The sequence below is a fragment of the Indicator indicator genome, chromosome 7, assembly GCF_027791375.1.
Source record: "Indicator indicator isolate 239-I01 chromosome 7, UM_Iind_1.1, whole genome shotgun sequence".
NCBI lineage: Eukaryota > Metazoa > Chordata > Aves > Piciformes > Indicatoridae > Indicator > Indicator indicator.
The window spans coordinates 32,889,312-32,908,067 of record NC_072016.1 but is presented as its reverse complement, the minus strand read 5'-3'; the positions used below and the strand labels follow the sequence as shown (position 1 = coordinate 32,908,067).

Below are 18,756 nucleotides of genomic sequence, written 5' to 3'. Positions count from 1 at the left end.
AGATTACCAGTCAGTGAGTTTTAGCAGCACAAAGAAGATCCAGCTTAATGTAACAGTAAGAAAGACATGATAACTTAATGTGGATTTCCTGATGGAAAATGCAATCCTAAGCAGCTCAAAAACCAAGGAGATATTTTTGCAGCGATTATTTTGGTGTATTTCCAAAGAAATCAAGTTTTACATGCTGAAGAGATGACTTCTAAGCTGTCTGCTGTGCTTTTTCCCACAAGGTCACATTTTTTTCAATTAAAAATTGGTAGCAAGGAAGAAATTTTCTATTCTCATGCAGCCTGGACTTTGAGGAGAAAAGCTCCTCAGGTATCTTCATGGGGTGAATGAGCTCTTACACTGGGTGAAACTTAATCTATTTTCATTGACTGCTCTCCAATGATTATTTATAACCAGATATTGTGATTTTCCTTATGACAGTTAAAAAAAAAGTATTAAAATATTAAAAATAGTGCTAAAATATGTACATCTAGTGAATGGGGTACAAATTACTAACTTGCAGCATGTCCCAGAGTATAGACAGTCAGTCCTCTCTGGAAGACACAGCCTACTTAAGATTATAAAAAACAAGGTGGCAGGAATAGAAAAGGAAGGTTAATTGAGGGCTGTGAGGAAAATGTAAGTGTGTATTTGATTACAGCCTAATTTACATAAATGCTACATAAACAGAGCAGCACTTCTACCTGGCTATCAGTTGCTTGCCATGTTTCTGAGAACCACTTATAATCAAATCTCTTTAGCTGTTACTCTGACACCTGCCATTTGATTACATCAAGAATGTTTTCATTAGCATTTTAAGAAGCCTGCCTAGTGAAGGATTCTGGAAGGCTGATGTTTCTGCTGTGGCTGTGCAGTAGACCATGCTCAGATGGACAGGCAAGCACTGCTGTTCAGAGCTGAGGGTGCTACCAGTGAAATCTGGACTGGGAAAGCAAGACCACGTTCAGCATCTCGTTCTGCTAGAACTGTTGTGAACATCACATGCTAAATTTAGGATCCTGTCAGTTGTATTAATGGGCTTATAACGATGCAATAATTTGTTGATGAACCATTGCTTTTAAAGCTCTTGAATATCTACAGAAATTAGCACTCATTGAGCTGACAGACAGCTTTTTTGACTTTTCTCTATCAGCAATCATGGCTTTCTTTCTCATTCTCCTTTCTTTTACTACTCTTACAATCCTCCCTCTAATTTTTTAAAAGCAGATGGAGAATTGCAGTTCCCATTCTACTACTCTAAACCGTGCTTTGGAACTTACTGAATTAAAAATATCTATATTGGTAAATTGTGAGCCTTGTTCCTCCAAGTAGCTTGCTAACAATGGACATGACATGATCTGTTCAGGGCCAACAGAAATTATACACTCCTGGTGCACTGAAAAATTAAGCATCTAAACAAACCAGAGATTAGAATTTATCTCTTAGTTGGCATTACTAAGTTAACCACGAGCCAGCAATGTGCTCTTTTCACTGGCAGGTCAAGGGAGCTTCTCCTTCCTATCTACTGGCCCTTGTGAGGCCACACCTGGAGTACTGGGTCCAGTTCTGGGCTCCCCAGTTCAAGAGAGGCAGGCAACTACTGGAGAGAGTCCAGTGGAGCCTACAAAGAGGCTGAGGGGCCTGAAGCATCTCTGTGAGGAGGAAAGGCTGGAGCTGTTGAGCCTGGAGAAGAGCAGACTGAGAGGGGATCTGATCAATGCTCAGTAAGATGTAAGAGATGAGGGGCAAGAGGATGGGGCCAGCCTCTTTTCAGTGGTGCCCAGAAACAGGACAAGGGACAATAAGCACAAACTGAAACCCTAGAGGTTCCATTGGAAGATGAGAAGAATCTTCTTTGCTGTGAGGGTGCTGGAGCTCTGGAGCAGCCTGCCCAGAGAGGTTGTGGAGTCTCCTTCTCTGGAGAGATTCCAAACCCACCTGGCCACTGTGATCCTGGGCAAACTGCTGTGGATGACCCTGCTTTAGCAGGCAGGTTGGACTAGATGATCTCCTGAGGTCCCTTCCAATGTTTAACATGCTGTGAATCTGTGACTTGTACTTTTTAAAACCAAGTGCAATGGAAAATGCAATTCATAATTCACCGGCTGGCCTCAGCAACTATTTCTCCTACAACTACTTGTGTCCAGCTAGAACAGATCAGATACAGAATCACAAACATGTACAACAAATTCCTTGCAGAAAATATGAATAGACTGAAAAAGTTTAGGTAAAAGCAGTCAGAATAAATCTTAAAAGCAAATACCTTTAAGGAAATTATGGTCAGTTCCTATGGGTTATGTAACAGAAATCACTGCATTTATTAATTACTCCACTGAGTTGGTATTATCTCACCTCTTCCTTTAAAGATACTCTAATTCCATCAATAAAACACAGAATACTTTAATCCATCCTGTTTAGTAAAACATCACTAATACCTGCATCCAAAATCCAAAATTTAACATTACAGGGACGTAAACCTCATGACCCTGCTTTCAGTATTTTCACTGATGTGAACCTCAAAGAAAGTCATTACCCATTTGATAGTAACTAAACCAGAGCTGGATCAGAAGTTATCTGTTGGCATCTTCCCACATATTACTGAAGTTCATTCTAGTATCATTTTTCAGCTGTGCAACCAGTATAATCCTTATAAAAATCTTACAGAAAGCATATCAGGAAAAAAATCTTTCCTGAAAGAGTGGTCAGGCTCTGTAACAGGCTGCCCAAGGAGGTGGTGGAGTCACTGTCCCTGGAGGTGTGCAAGAAATGTGTGGATGTGGCACTTTGGGACACGGTTTAATGGTTATGCTGGTGTTATGTTGATTGTCAGACTCGATGATCTTAAGAGATCTTTTCCAACCAAAAACAATTCCATGATTCACTCTCCCAGGATCTGTGCACTTTCCAACCACAAGCAGAACGTTCAAGGTGCAAAGTGCTTGCATAAAGCAGCCTGTCAGGCTGTGCTCTTAGCTCAGAAGGAAAAGAGACCTTCATCAGATTTGTCAGCCTTCATAAACACCACTTTCTGCAATCATGAAGATAAATACAATCTTCTCTATCAGGATTATATTGAAAATACCAAATTCATTAAAAATTCAATGTGCTTTATTCAGCTGCCTATTACTGTCAAACATCACATTCATATTCTGTTACTATAGATACCATAGTAATTTTCTGCATTACTTCTGTTCATCTAACTACAACTGTCCAACAGAACCTCAATGGAGCAATGAAAAAGGTTTTAATTAATCATATGCAAATTGTTCTTTTCCTTTAAAAATAAGCCTCGCAAGAGAGATTTAAAAGCTGCAGTAACAATGTTTTTATTGCTACTTAAAAATTACAGCTGCGTAAGGATAATTTAATCTTAAAGGCGTTTAATGGATCTGTCTTATCTAAACAGTCTAAATGGCAGAACAGAGAAGTGCCTAATTTGGAGCTGCTCCGGGAGGTTGCTGGGGTATATTTTAGCTAACTATGGCAAAGAAACAAAAACAACCTTTAGTCACAAATGTTAAGCAGAGAAGAAACACAGGTGCATGCTGCACAGTTGATTTATGGTATATTTTAAAACAACTTACAATTGAAATACCAAAACCAAACTGTGTTCAGTCCTGAGGCCTTTACTACAAGAAGGATGTTGAGGTGCTGGAGCATGTCCAAAGAAGGGCAAGAAAGAGGGTGAAGAGTTTAGAGAAGAAGCCTTGTGAAGAGCAGCTGAGGGAACTGGGGTTCTTAAGGCTGGAGCAATGGAGACTGAGGGGAGACCTTCTTGCTCTCTACTACTCCTTGAAAGGAGACTGGATGCAGGCAGGGGTCCATCTCTCCCAAGGGAAAAGGGATAGGACATGAGGAAATTGCCTCAAGATGCACCAAGGGAGGTTTAGGTTGGACATGAGGAACAATTTCTTCCCCAGAATGCTTGTCAAGCCCCAGAACAGGCTGCCAGGGCAGTGGTGAAGCCCTCATCCCTGGAGGGGTTTCAAAGAGATGGAGAAGTAGTGCTGAGGAACATGGTTTAGCAGTGACGTGGCAGTGCTGAGTTAATGGTTGAACTTGATGACCTTAAAGGTCTCTTTCAACCAAAATGATTCTGTGATTCTATGAAAATCCTTGAACTTGTATGGGTCTGAAACAATTCTAGGATTCTATGAAATCTCCTCTTTTCCAAAATTCAGACTAGTTTCATTTTTATGTAGCAGGGCTTCCCTACACCATCTCAGGACTCTCTTCGTTTTAGGCCCATGGCTTACACCACAGGCTGTAGAGGCTCATCTACTGAGAGACAGAAATAAAAGTACTTCAAGCACCTGATCAAGCCAGGAAGACTGAACCCACATTTCCTTCTCTCAGGAGTGGAAAACCATTACTTCAGTCACTCTTAGTCAATAAGCACCAAGTTCCCCATGCTGTGGGATGCCAGAGGCATGCACATTGATTGTTTGTTTACAGAATTGAAGCACAGGCATGCAGCACTATAAATGCTGAGAGCCTCTTCCTTTTATGCAATCTCAATAAAGCCAAATTGGTCTTACCATGAAAACTGATTTGACTTCAAACCACCTCAGAATTCCTGGTAATTTATAGGCCGTCACATAGATGGTTCTCTCAATCCACATATTCTGGGAATACAACATAAACATCATGTTACCAGAGTGATAGCTTTTATCTTAAGTGAAGTCTTAAAACATTATCACCAGGAAGAGGAACAGCAGCATGACAGACTGGGGGAAATTTCCAATAGTATCTCTATTTCCAAAGATTTTAAGCTGAGGGAGAGTACTTTTAGACTATATCTTAGGAAGAAGTTCTTCAGTATGAGGGTGGTGAGACTCTGGAATAGATTTCCAGAATGGTTGTGGTTGACACCTCCCCTGGAGGTGCTTTGTCCATTTTTTTCTATTGCTGTCAACCAAAGCACGATAAATTAGCTTTAACTGAATTTCTATGAAAAATCATCACATTTAAAGCTGGAATTTCTTTTTCAATATATAGCAATATTATACAAAAAATATAACAATGCATTGTTCCAAGTCTCAAAACCAACAGTTAAACCCCCAAAATACATTATTCTGTTTTTTCTTTTCTTACAGCAAATTCATTGTCTGGGTTTTTCTCTCCTTTTCGAACAGGGCGCGAATACTCAAACCGTTGGACTTCATTCACTCTGTAGAAACTGAAAGAAGGGAAAAAGCACAATCAAAATCAAATGCTGCCTGTTCAGTAACTGCTGCTACACTTGTAAAACTAAACAGTTCATGCATACATCCACAATGCTCGTGGGATCACTGTTTTCCAGTGGGCTGGGTGAGGCCTTGAGCAATGTGGTCTAGCGGAGGGCATCACTGCCCTTGGCAGGGAGTTTGGAACTTGATGATCTTTGAAGTCCCTTCCAATCCACACCATGCTATGAATCTGTGCTAATATTCAGCATACCCATGGAATGTCCTTACAATTACTACCCTCCTGAGTAGAGATTTGCCATAAGACAATATGAACTAGGTTAAGCGTTATAAAGGAGACTGATAGAGTTGCAAACCCAACTCAGAACTCACCTCACGATTTGTTCTGACACTGGCCTGTGAAATTTAGACGGTAAATCCAGTTTTGGCTTTACAGTAAAGCACTGAATATCTGAATTCAGGGGTTAAGAACTGAAAAGTGGATTTCAACCATGCAGAACAGGCAGCAGGAATGTGAAGAAAGGACAGAACAATAAAATGAATGCATTACACCCATAAAGGCAGAAGTGAAATGGTCTCCTGCTCATGTTGGCCCTAAATCCTTGATCTGTGTGGCTGCAGGAGCTGTTGCACAACCCAAGGATACACTGGCCAGAGGAGTTTTTAATGTCATCGCCTGGTGGAGATGTCGTTTTCATTTTCTCTGCATTAGGAAACTGAGTCAATAATCTTGCTTCAAAGTCTTCTCGGCGTTCGTACTCCTTCCCCCGGTAGATAAATACTTTGTTCTGGAAACAAATGGAGAATTGAAGCTCTCAGAACCATAAAATCATTAATCTGAGATCACTGAGTCCAGCTACTGACCCAGCACCAGCATGGCCAGCATCCTCAGTAATGAACTTGGATCTCAGCAGCGTTGGCTCCAGTGCTGTTAGGTGAGAAAATTTACAGTCCCCACACTGTGATATAATCAATAGTTTATGCAAATATTTTACTATAATTCAATAGAGCACAAATGGATTTGTGGGGGACTTGAAGATCTCACCTATAAAGAAAGACTGAGAGAATTGGGGCTGTTTAGTCTGGAGAAGAGAAGCCTGAGAAGGGATCTTGTTAATGTCTATAAATATCTGAGGGGTGGGTGTCAAGATGAAAGTGCCAGTCTCTTTTTGGTGGTGCCCAGTGACAGGATGAGGAACAATGGGTGCAAGCTAGAACAGAGGAGGTTACACCTCAACCGGAGAAGACACTTCTTAACTGTGAGGGTAACAAAGCACTGGAACAGGCTGCCCAGAGAGGTTGTGGAGTTTCCTTCTCTACAGACTTTCAAAACCCTCCTGGATGCATTCCTGTGGCAGGGGAGATCCTGTTTAGGCAGGGGAGTTGGATTTGACCATCTTTGGAGGTCCCTTCCAACACCTAACATTCTGTGATTCTGTGATTTCCTCAGCTTCAGCTGAGAACTGAGATCATTAAGCTTCAGGCCTATGTATAAACCACACTAAATTCAACAGAACCCAAAGATGGGATTTTGAGGATCTATAAAATAGGTGTCCACTGAAAATGTATTAAAATAAATTATGTCCTCTACCAAATCCAAGATCTCCCTCCGCAACTTCTCTCATCCACTTCTACAGTTAAACAGAATTAGAATTTCAATACACAAACATTTATTAAAAGGGATTGCTGTTGTTGTTGGAAAAAGGTGGACACTTACCCTTATGAATGTTGGAAAACCCTGGCCATAGTATCCAACAGCAAAATAGTCTGGTTTTGGTCTTATCACTTTCACAATGTTCTCATAGAACTGGGCTTGCTTTCTCTGCAAAATAAATAGGAGGAATTTTAATGACCTAAACTTTAAGAAGACACCTTAAGACCTAGGTCTTTTTTATGTGTATCTCTGCAGATACTAAAAAAATCTGCCTGTCCAACCTGCTCTAGATGAACCTGCTTTGGCAGGGGGTTTGGACTAGATATCTCCAACCCTTCCAACCCCTATCATTCCATGACTCTGTGATCTCTAACTTAAAGATGTAAAGATGTTTTCCCTTCACCCCTATTTCTTCACCTTTCTACCAGATACATGGTACTAGTTAGAAACACTGGCCTCTGTAGCTAGTATTTTATGCTTATCTTGGTGAACCTCATTGGTCCATATCTGAGTATCTATATTTTGATGAATGTTTCATGGGAGGTTGGAATAGATGATCTCTCTAAGGTTCCTTCCAACCTAAGACATTCTATGATTCTATGAATTTAGAAGGCAGCCTGAATTCCTGGTTGTGGTAATACTGAAACACCAGAAGGATGAAGTACATCCTTCCAAAGGCAGCTCATCTTGGTGGTGCTCACTTTTTAGTTTCTGGCTGCTGCATTTCATTACAGTTTTCTACTACTTCTTTTCCATATTTACAACTATTTATTTGCATCTAGTTGAGAACTGCAGAGAACTGGAGCTTTTGGAATCAACACACACATGTCAGATACTGTCTGTTTTCAAAGCAGAACCCTTCTTCATCTCCAAAGATGAAACAATAACAAATGTGCAGCTTCAGCTGATCTGTTCATTAATTTATTTTTAGTCTATTACTTTCTGTTAGAGGATGAATTCTGATTTGGGGGGAGGTTTATACTGCTCCCATACGACAGATAACAGTAAATGGCAAGAAGACTACAAAGACCCAAATCTGTTGTGTATTTCTCAGCACCTGGAGCAAAAACTATTTTGTCATTTGTGAATTGTCTCAGAGTCTAATATTTAATATTGCTTGAATAAAAGAGACAAGAGGGAGAACAGAAAGAAACAAAAAACTTTTAAATTTTATTATAAGAGGAAAAAAAAAAAAGAGCTGGCATGCTGTTCAGCAGCAGCAATAAGAAAACAGGATGGAGTTTGTGAGACCTGACTCATAGGGGAGCATGAGTTTGGATTTTTGCCTTATTAGGGATGAATGCTCAATGCACAGTGGTACTAATTTTTGTGGCATCTTTCTCACTTTCTCCTGTCTGGTTAATAAAGAGCAGATTAACTCAGCTGTGAGAACTGGAAATTCTGGGTTTCCCCTGTCAGAAGAGGGAGAAACTCCATTTCCAAATGCAGATGAATTATACTTGGTTTATATCACTGTCTGAAATTATGCCACTTAATGTAAACAATGGCATATTTACTGTGCAAAAGAAATGGTGAAAAATACAGAACAATGTAGTATTTGTCATCAGCCACAAAATATAGAGTGCAAATTCAGACTTCTCCCTCAAAATGGGTATCATATGATAAGCAGAGTGGCTGTCTCTGTGACAAAGCTGTTCATGTTCCCATGTGCAAGCATAAAGGAGATGGAAAATTAAAAATGAGGGACTCTGAGAGTAGCTACCCACTGGTGAATAATCATATCTGACACATGAGAATCATTTCCAGCTGAGGAACCATCTCCATCAGATTCCTTTTATATTGAAATGAAGAATATTCTCTATTGAGCACAGCTCTACTGCCAGTGGTGTAGGCAGCCAGCCAAGAATGATTCTTCTGGTACACCATACACCTGAGAAATGCTCCATGTAGACATCTCTTACCTCCTGCAGTACAAAGCAGCGTGAAACCAGGCTCCAGATTTGTTAGGCAGATTGATACAATCAGTCTAAAACTATCAATCAGTCACTAAAATCAGCTGAAATGCCACAAAAGGAGAACCACCAAAAAAGGATATGAATTCGTCTCTAGAGAGCTGGGGGACCATGGAGGAAAACCAGAACATGTAAAGGAGTGAAGAAACCATAAAACTGAGAGGAGTGGTTTTTACCTTTATGCTTTCCTCCCCAAGAAAGGAGATTCCAGGGAGATGGGGATGGAGCTGCTTCTGGGAAGGTGGCTCCTAGCCATCCTCAAACTGAGTAAAGGGTGCAATGACACCATCTTAATGCCCAGCTCACTCAGACTGGGATAAAGCAGGTAACTCCAGGAAATTAAGGATGAGGTACTCTGGTGAGTGCAAAGTTAAAAACATATCAAACCCCTGAAATTCATTTTCAGAGCCAAACTGGAATCATGTCCAAGCTCCTATGAATATGGTTGAGAAGTTCAGAGGGACAGTGACAGCTGCCATTCATCTCTTTGGAGAAGAGCAGAGGGGGAAAAAACAAGTGGTACAGGCATAATGAATGGGTAACGTCAGGGCAAAAATAACTGACTGTAGACATGAATGCTTGGGAATTATTCATACCTAAAAAAAGAAATGTGAATCTGGAAAGACACTCGAGAGAGAATGGTGTGGTGGTTTTGTTTTTGTTTTTTATGTTCCCATTTACATTTAAATTCCAAATTTCCTTTTATACACCAAATAAATCAGCTTAACATTAGCATTAACTTTTCTTTCAGCTAAAAGGAAAAAAAAAAAAAAGAAATGCAGTCTTTTTAGTCTTTTTCAGGCACTTCAGTGATAGCCAGTTAGACAACATTTGTCTAACAATGTCAGAGTTGGCATCTATTTCTACACTCTACTGTCATAGAGATTTTTGACAGAATTATAAAAGCTCAGAAATTAAATTCTTGAAAAAAAATTGTTGTAGTGTCTATGTCATTAAAAACACCCCCAAAATAAACAAGAACCTACCAGCAGTTCACTGAGTTGTTCATAATCAAACATCTCATTTTCATACTGTTCTGCAAGTTCTTTACCCAAGGCAATGGCCTCTTCCCACATCTGTTGAAAAGAAAATATTACAAAATAAAGACAAGGAAAAAAAAAAAAAAGACAGCCCTGAATGACAACCCTTAGTTAAACAACACTGAAATAAACCAGGTCTTAATAAACCAAACCCAAACGTCACATGCCTGAAAACACAATGTGCCAAAGAGCTGCAGCAACATTACCTTGATGCAAATACAGAATGGTTTGGCCTGGAAGAGACCTTAAAGATCATCCAGTTCCAACCTCCCTGCCATGGGCAGGGACACCTTCCCACTAGCCCAGGTTGCTCAAGACCTCATTGAACCTGGCCTTGAACGCTTCCAGGGAGGGGACATCCAGAACTTCCCAGGCAACCTGTTCCAATGTCTCACCACCCTCACTCTAAAGAATTTCTTTCCAATATCCACTCTAAATCTCCCTTCTTCTAACTTAAAGCCATTCTCCCTCATTCCATGATACAAGCCCTCATGAAAAGTTCCTCCCCACTTTTCTTGTAGCCCCCTTTAAGGTACTGGAAGGCTGCTCTAAGTCTTCCCAGAGCCTTCTCTTCTCCAGGCTGAATTGCCTCACCTCTCTCACCCTGTCTGCATAGGTGAGGTGCTCCAGCCCTCTGATCATCTTCATGGCCCTCCTCTGGACCCACTCCAACAGATCCATGTCCTTCTTGTGTTGATGGCCCCAACATAACATCAAACTGTTTCAGAAACCAAATGATTCCTGCTAATCCTACTGGATAACCCACAGCAGTTACACACAGCCTGCCCACAAAGAATCCTGGAACCCAGGGCTTTGGGCAAACGCTGTTGATTGATTGCAGTTCATGATCACCTCTCTCCCTCTCTAATATGTCTAATCTCTATTAGTTAGGACAGGCAATTTGCAGATACTGCTTTGAACAAATATTCATTATATTTTCATTGCTTCTTTTGCCTCTCTTGTTCTTCAACCATGAAATTCAGCAGCCGTCTCAACTGACCCGAAGAAATTTAACAATATCCTTCAGCTCTTTGGAAGCCAGCAATCTTAATAAGGAGCAGCAAGAATGTTTTCAAATGTGTATTTTTAGTTTTTTTTTCCCCTACTCTAAAGATAAAGAACCACTCAAACCCCAAAAGATACTTAATTTAGCACACCAGGCTATCTAAGATCAAACTTGATGATCTGCCTCAGCTGCTGAAATTTGGCTGCACTGCTGACCTCACTTTATTAAAGAAATGAGATTTGGAATGAATTATAAATCCATTCGGTTTGTATTACTCCTTTATCTTAAATTTAAATCCCCTGTCCATACCACCTATTTCTCCTCTTAGCATCAGGCCACACGTTCTGTGCCCCAGTGAAGTACTGCAGCTGGATGAAGGGCAGCTGAGGAACAGGACTGAACAGATTTCCCCATCACTCCCTGAAGACATCCACCTCTGGGAATGCAGAGCTTTAGATGAAGCACCACAACATCCACAGATGTTGGGAGCTGGACAGGGCCAGGCTCTTTAAGTGGTGCCCAGCAAGAGGACAAAGGGCAAGAGGCACAAAGTGGAACCTAGGATGTTCCATCTGAACATGAGGAAAACTTTGCTGTGAGTGAAAGAGTGAGGGAGTCCTGGAGCAGGCTACCCAGAGAGGTTGTGGAGTCTCCTCTGGAGAGATTCCAAACCCACTTGGACATTGTGACTCTGGGCAACCTGTTATGGGTGACCCTGCTTTAGGAAGGGGATGAACTGGATGATCACTAGAGGTCCCTTCCAACCCCTAACACACTGTGAATCTGTAATTCTGTGGAACCTGGGGAGGGAAAAGAGGAAATCTTCATGCACACAACCAACAGCTGCATCCATCCCTTACAGAACCCCAGTCCCATCTGATTTAAAGCACTGTGCAAATAAGAAACATTTTACCCTCTGAGAGCCTCCCAAAGCCCCCAAAACACACAAATAAAATTCCACCACTCAAAGCCCAAAATCAGTGTTGGGTGAACTTTAGTTGTTGTTTAATCAGCAAGTTGAAAACATCTCTCTTAGCGTATCAGGAAAAAAATGTTAAGAAAAAGGACTTTCAGGAAAATTCCCAGTTCTAGATGCTGATTTTAAAGCTAGAGTAAAACATTAGTGGCCCATGTGACTGTCAGTATGGCCAAGGCTGCTGCCAGCACTTCCTGAGCAGTCAAGCAGGGGACAGCTACCTGGGATTTAGGGACACAAACACCAAACTTGGACTTACAATATCTTTTTTTTTTTTTTTTCCTCCCAAGGAATTGGCAGTTCGGAGCCCAGCCAAGCTGAATTTTTAGCAAGTCTTCCCCCACCAGTGCCACAAAATCAAGACATCAGTAGTGTCCCACTGGTTTGTTCCTCATCCTGCTCCTCCCTGGAGATGAGTCGTCAATTTTCAGGTGGATGGCACCCATCCTGGAAACTCAGGGATGGACTGGAAGATTGTCCTAGCAGACTGAGAGATGGAAAGCATCAAGGATAGAAAAAGGCAGGGAGCTGCTGATGGTCAAGGAGATGAAGAGTTGCAAAAGGAAAAAGTTACGGGAGATCACAGGGGGAAAGGACAGAGATTTATGATTGTGAAGTAAAGGGAGTGAAGGAAAGAGAAAATATGCACCAGAAACGACATTGGTATGGTTGAATGAGGGAAAAGGAGCTTTTGGGACATGAAGAAAATAAATGGGCAAATGCTTGGGCAAACAGAGACTGAGCAGTGACCCAATGTAAGACAGAAAGGCAATGGATGCTCACAAGGCGTAGAGCCTGGTACCTACAATAAATATACCTTTACAGCTCCACCTGATGTTAAACCCCTTCTCTTCATTTGTCTAACTTCTACAACATGGTTCATAATGTTATTTTTCTAGGGAAGAGGACTGGAACGAGCATCAGTTACCTTATGTTTGTAAAGTGCCTCAAAGATGAAAAACAGATCAGAAAGACTAATTACAATCACTGTAATGAGGGATCATGTCTGCAGGAAATCACCAGGCAGACCGCACGCTCTGCAACACAAGTTGTGCAAATGGAAGGATCTGAATGTTTTTATCCACAATATGTATCTAATCTAGTATGATGATACAGATAATATTTTTATTTCTAAACAAAAATTAAGCTGAGTTGAATAGTAAAGGTATATTTGTTCAAAATGGAGTCTGTCTTCACACTCGAGGCTGAGCTAATTTCGACTCAGAAAAGCAATGTACTACCTAGTTTAGAGAAGCTGAATTAATATTCAGTTGTTTGGTAAGTCAGCAAGTGAAACCTTTCAAAATCACTTAACCTCTCTTCATCTTGACTTCCATTTTCTTTTTAACTTCAGTCATCCAGAACTTCTTCTGCACATTTTCATTTCAAAGAAAATGGCATTGCCATAGTTTTCCTTGTTCTTTGTTTGGAGTGTTCCAGATTTAACCAGTCCCTCTCCAAACCCAAAGCACTTCCACTCACTTTTCTGTTGTCAAAATATTTATAGATGGATCTCAGGCAAACAGCTTTGGAGCTGAAGGAGATTGGAGATAAATGGAAGTCTAAATAATTTCAGATTTGCATCGACACTGTAAACAAACTTACTCAGTTCCTCCACAGAATCCTGGATGAGCACAGACACTGTGACGTGTTTCCAAAGCACGCCTGGCAACTCAAAAGCACCAGCTCGGTGCTAAGGCTGTTTGCTATTTAGCACTAACTAATTGCATCCCATCATCAAGAGGGAAGGGATTCTGGATTAGCATGGCAGGCAGAAGAGGAGAGGAGCCAAGGGGGCTGAGACACTGTTTGGCATTGCTCAACATGAGTGCCATCGTGCCCCCACAGCCTTGCAACCCATGGGTTATAGCACAGCAAGCTCATCCCAGACCATCATCTACACTGCTGCCATGTCCTGGAGCCCACCAAAACTTTAAGGAAGGCATAGACCTGTTGGAGCAGAGGATGCCACAGCAATGAAGTGAGGGTTGGAACCCCTCTGCTGTAAGGACAGGCTGAGAGAGATGGGGTTGTTCAGCCTGGAGAAGGCTCCAGGGAGACTTTGTTGTGGCCTTTCAGCACTTAAGGGCCCAATCAGAAAGAGGGAAACAGATTTTTTAGCAGGGCCTGTTGTGACAGGACAAGGGGTGATGGCTTTAAATCAAAAGAGGGAGATTTGGACTAGATAAAAGGAAGGAATGTTTGACACTGAGGGTGGTGAAACACTGGCCCAGGTTGCTCGGAGAGGTGGTAGATGCCCCATCCCTAGAACCACTGCAGGTCAGGTTGCTTGGGGCTTTGAGCAACCTGCTCTAGTCGCAGATGTTCCTGCTGACAGCTGGGGAGTTGGACTGGATGACATTTGCAAATCCTTCCTATCCAAAACATTTTATGATTCTATAACCAGACCTTTGCCTTTGAAGGCACATCAATGTATGCACATCAATGTCACCTATTAACTGATGACTTCAGCAGAATTAAATCTTATTTATGATTTTTTTCCCCTTTCCATCCTTGTCAGCCAAGACTGTAGACACAGATGCTGCTGGGGAGGGACTTCTTAGGGTATCAAGTAGTGATAGGACTAGGGGGAATGGAATGAAGCTGGAAGTGGGGAGATTCAGGCTGGATGTGAGGAAGAAGTTCTTCACCATGAGAGTGGTGAGAGACTGGAACGGGTTGTCCAGGGAGGTGGTTGAGGCCCCATCCCTGGAGGTGTTTAAGGCCAGGTTGGATGAGGCTCTAGCCAGCCTCATCTAGTGTGGGGTATCCCTGCCCATAGCAGGGGGGTTGGAACTACATGATCCTTGTGGTCCCTTCCAACCCTGACTGATTCTATGATTCTATTTCCACTGAGCCTGCACCATCCTGATCAACCCTTCAGACATTACTGAATATAAATATTAATAATGCATTTTATAAATGTTTCAGAGCCTAAAGAAGGAATCTTCAACTTAAATAAGACATAGATTTAGTTCATCTCCAATATACATGCAGTAATCAGTCAATCCTAGCATTACTTGCCCTCGCATCAATCCCTCATCTATAAGTGGAAATGAATAGGAAAAGAGCAGAGCAAAGAATCACAGAAACTCAGCATGGTGAGGATTGGAAAGGAGCTCTGGAATTCATCTACTCCAGCCCCCCTGCTGGGTTACCCACAGCAGCTTTCCCAGGATCACAATGTCAGGTGGGTTTGGAATCTATCCAGAGAAGGAGACCCCACAACCTCTCTGGGCAGCCTGCTCCAGGGCTCCAGCACCCTCACAGCAAAGAATTTTCTCCTGTTCAGTGGAACTTCCTGGGTTCCTGTTCATGCTCATTGTTCCTTGCCCTGTTTTTGGGCACCACTGAAAAGAGTCTTCCTGGCACCTTTTAGCTCTTGCTGAGCATTGAGAACATCTCCTCTCAGTCTGCTCTTCTCCAGGCTAAACAGCCCCAGGTCTATCAGCCTTTCCTCCTCACAGAGATGCTCTGGTCTCCTCAGCATCTTCACAGACTCCACTGGACTGTCTCCAGTGGTCCCCTGTCTCTCTTTAGCTGGGGAGCCCAGAACTGGACCCAGTAGTCCAGATGTGGCCTTATTAGGGCAGAGTAGAGGGAGAGCAGAACCCCCTTTGACCTGTTGGCCACGCTCTTAACGTACACCAGAATACAGGTATCATGAATGACGTTTGTGGCCTGATAAAAGTTCCTTAAAAGCTAGTTTACAAATCATACTGCTCAAATGGTGCCCCATTATTTTTAATGGGACACTCTCAGGTCTGTACAAGAGATAAACCTGCCCCTTTCTCACCATTTGCAACACAGCATAAAAGTGCCTCACCATGGGAAAAGACTCTTTCTACTTCTGCCAGCCCCGAACCTGGGCTCCTCTCCAGCTGTGAGACCTGTCTTAAAGAAAAGCACCTTCCTTTTGTTACTACTACCCCTTAAGAAACCCACTCTGCTCCAACATCTCTGTTTTGAAATTCAATTGTCCGTTTCAATCCATGGAAGGAATGAGGAGAAGTTGTATTATGAAACTCAATTTGTAAAATGTCAAGTGCCCTGAACTCCAGAAGTCCACGAATCCATTAACCACCCAGCTTTTTCCTCAGCTGTTTGTGCAGCTGGACCACAACGTCGCCAAAGACAAAACCCAAACGCTGGCGATTTTTCTGGCATCACAGCAGCAGGAACTGTGAGTTTATTAAAATCCCCTGCACAACCCTCCAAAAAATTTCTCTGTTTGCTATGGAGCAGATTTATTCAGGTGAGGACAGTGGGGCTGTGGCAAGAGATCCTGATAAATGAAATCTATATTCCTGAAGGTCAATGGCTCCCAATCTGCTGTCTCACAGATTTCCTGCCTTGGAAGGTTTCCCAGGTTTGCCCAGGACATGGCAGGTCTTCTGGAGGAATGAGACGTACAGGGAGCTACTACACAGGATTTGTACGAGGTACAACTCATTAATGTGAGAAACAATTTATCTGGAGAGTGTACCAGAGAGAGAGAGGTTGGCCATTGTGGAAGGAAGGCATAAGAAAAATGTGTGTAGCCTAAATCTAGCTGTGTAGACACGAGCTGCAAATTGCTATGGGAAAGACTTTGAGGATACAGAAGGAGATGCTTTTGGGGAAAACCTAGCAATTTAATTTATTATTGAAGCTGGATTGCTTGTTGCCTAGAAAGAACTGCAGCATCCAGTTTAGGAATTGAGGTTCTTTAATAGCAGCAAAGAAGGATCTCAGGATATTTCTCAGCTCCTGCTGAGTTAAGAGTCACTAAAAATGAAATAGTCAAGGATAAAGATATGATCATGCAATATTCTGATATATGAGGGACATTCCAAGCCATTTAAATTTCAGATAGTGTTAATTAACCATCTTGTATGCTTAATATTTTAAATAAAACGTTAAACCAGTATTTATGTATGGCTAGGTTTTAATTAAAGATATGTAAGATACAGCCATGGTTGGAAATCCTTTAAACAATGTTCTATCTTTACTTGGGAACATGGTTAATACTGACGTCTTCTCTCAGGATCACTTACATCTGAAGTGGGATAGGAATCATAGAATGCCAGGTTGGAAGGGACCTCAAGGATCACCTGCTCCAACCTGGAAAGTTAATAGTGAAGTTTAAATAAGAGGATAAAGTTTAAATGAGATGACCCAGCACCCTGAGCTGACATGTGCCTCACTGATTTTTGACAGATGGGAATTTCACCACTATCTTGTTACATGGAAGCAAAAGGCCATTTGATGCCGTCCCATGAGCTGGCAAAAGAAGAGATTTTAAGCCAACCTGCGGCATTTACTGTGTTGTTTCAATTATTTTGTGGCTCCAGTAAAACAGTAAAAGCTTTGGGGGAGGAAGCTTTGGGATGGGAGGAGGAGGAAGGAGAAGGGGAAGAAGGGAGGAGTAGAAATAAATGAAAGTGTGCATGTATTTACTTTTTTCTCCCAATGCTTTCAATTTATGAAGGAGCAGTGGAAAACAGGTAGTTATTACAGACTGTGGCACCACCAGCAAACTTGAAATATGTTGCTGTTTTCACATTTTACTGTGCTGCTGCTTTCTCTACAGCTCCAGAGATCACACAAGCCTGTTTAAAAACAGTATCTTATCTTTGCCAATGACACCAAGTATCTCTTGGCTTCAGCAGTCCATTAGCATTGACTAACATCAGGACAAAATTTCACCCTGTCCTCCTTCACTGTATCGCCACCACTACTTTCCCTTCTTATCCTGAGATACGCTAACCTACCACTTTCCAGTAATGTCCCTGGATTAAGGGCTTTGCTGAAAACTACAAAGCTTCAGCAAAACACAGAAAGAGCAAACACTTCAGAGCAGTTCAAAGGATAAGTTAGACTGCTGTGATAAGCGTGAGGATAAGGCTTTTAAGGGTAAAAGCCAAGAGGGATGGAGCTGAAACAGCAAAGTGGAACACAGCAAAGAATAACAATCTAGCTCAGACAACAATGCATATAAGAACAAAACCTGGAAGTAACAACAGTTCAGTTTGGAAACAAGGAGCTGAGAAGAGTAATGAAAAGCATGAAGTGAAAAACAGCAAAATACAGAAGTTATAGCTGAAAATGCAAATTTGCTATAGGTGAAAGGTGTACTTCAGCTTTACAGAAGACTGGTATAAGAATAAAATGTCAAGTGTAAGTAAAATGCAAACTTCCTAAGAAAATGAATTAAAAAATAGAAACCAAAATGAGAAACCTTAAATGGATTTCAGGCTACATGTAACAGGGATATACGTGGTGAAGGCTGGTATTTTGTTCGCAGCCAAAATGAGATGCCCACACACCAGTTTTCAGTGCAGACCTACACTCCCTATTATTAAACTACAGATTTCTCAGGCACTTCTGGTCTAGAAGTGAGAGATCATTCCCATATGTGGATTGAGGATTATACCTTCCTCTACATTCATCTCACCAAGAATGCTAATATTTAGGGAAAATGCCTCATGGTTGGTCTTCAAATGGAAAGTGCACCATGGATTCCCCCAGGAAATTACTCTGCTGAGAGAAAGGGATCATGATTTCTGAGAGGATAAGCTACACAATCCTTTAAAATAAAAGTCAGAGTTTTAAAACCAGGTGTCCTCTTTTAGGACATCCCTCTCCTCTATTTCTACATAATCTTTCTAACCACATCCACCTCCCCTCTCAACTCCACTGCTTCCTACCAGGCAAGGTAGAGTGGAAGAGGCAGTTTCACAACAACTTGAAAACAAAACTTTGAGCTTCTGTAAAAGCCTGGAAGTAGGTCTACAGCTATTCAGTGATCTTTTTTAGACATCAATTGTTAACTTTATGGGAAGAGAACACAAAGTGGTGGGGTAAACCTAGAGCGAATTGACAGGCAGAGACATGGCTGGGCCATTATGGTACAAAAAAAAATGGATGAATTAGTTAGGGTGTTGGTATAGT

General features: G+C 41.7%; 1 protein-coding gene across 1 annotated transcript in view; it reads right to left on the bottom strand.

The window, feature by feature from the left end:
* Nucleotides 1-18,756, bottom strand: part of DOCK1 (dedicator of cytokinesis 1) — a 340,787-nt gene that overhangs the window by 46,691 nt on the left and 275,340 nt on the right. The window contains exons 39-44 of the mRNA XM_054382721.1: nt 9,788-9,877; nt 6,892-6,996; nt 5,821-5,962; nt 5,547-5,625; nt 5,083-5,167; nt 4,527-4,613 (exon numbers count right to left, since the gene is read on the bottom strand). Coding sequence (XP_054238696.1) covers nt 4,527-4,613; nt 5,083-5,167; nt 5,547-5,625; nt 5,821-5,962; nt 6,892-6,996; nt 9,788-9,877 — 588 coding nt within the window. The remainder of the gene's footprint in view (nt 1-4,526; nt 4,614-5,082; nt 5,168-5,546; nt 5,626-5,820; nt 5,963-6,891; nt 6,997-9,787; nt 9,878-18,756) is intronic.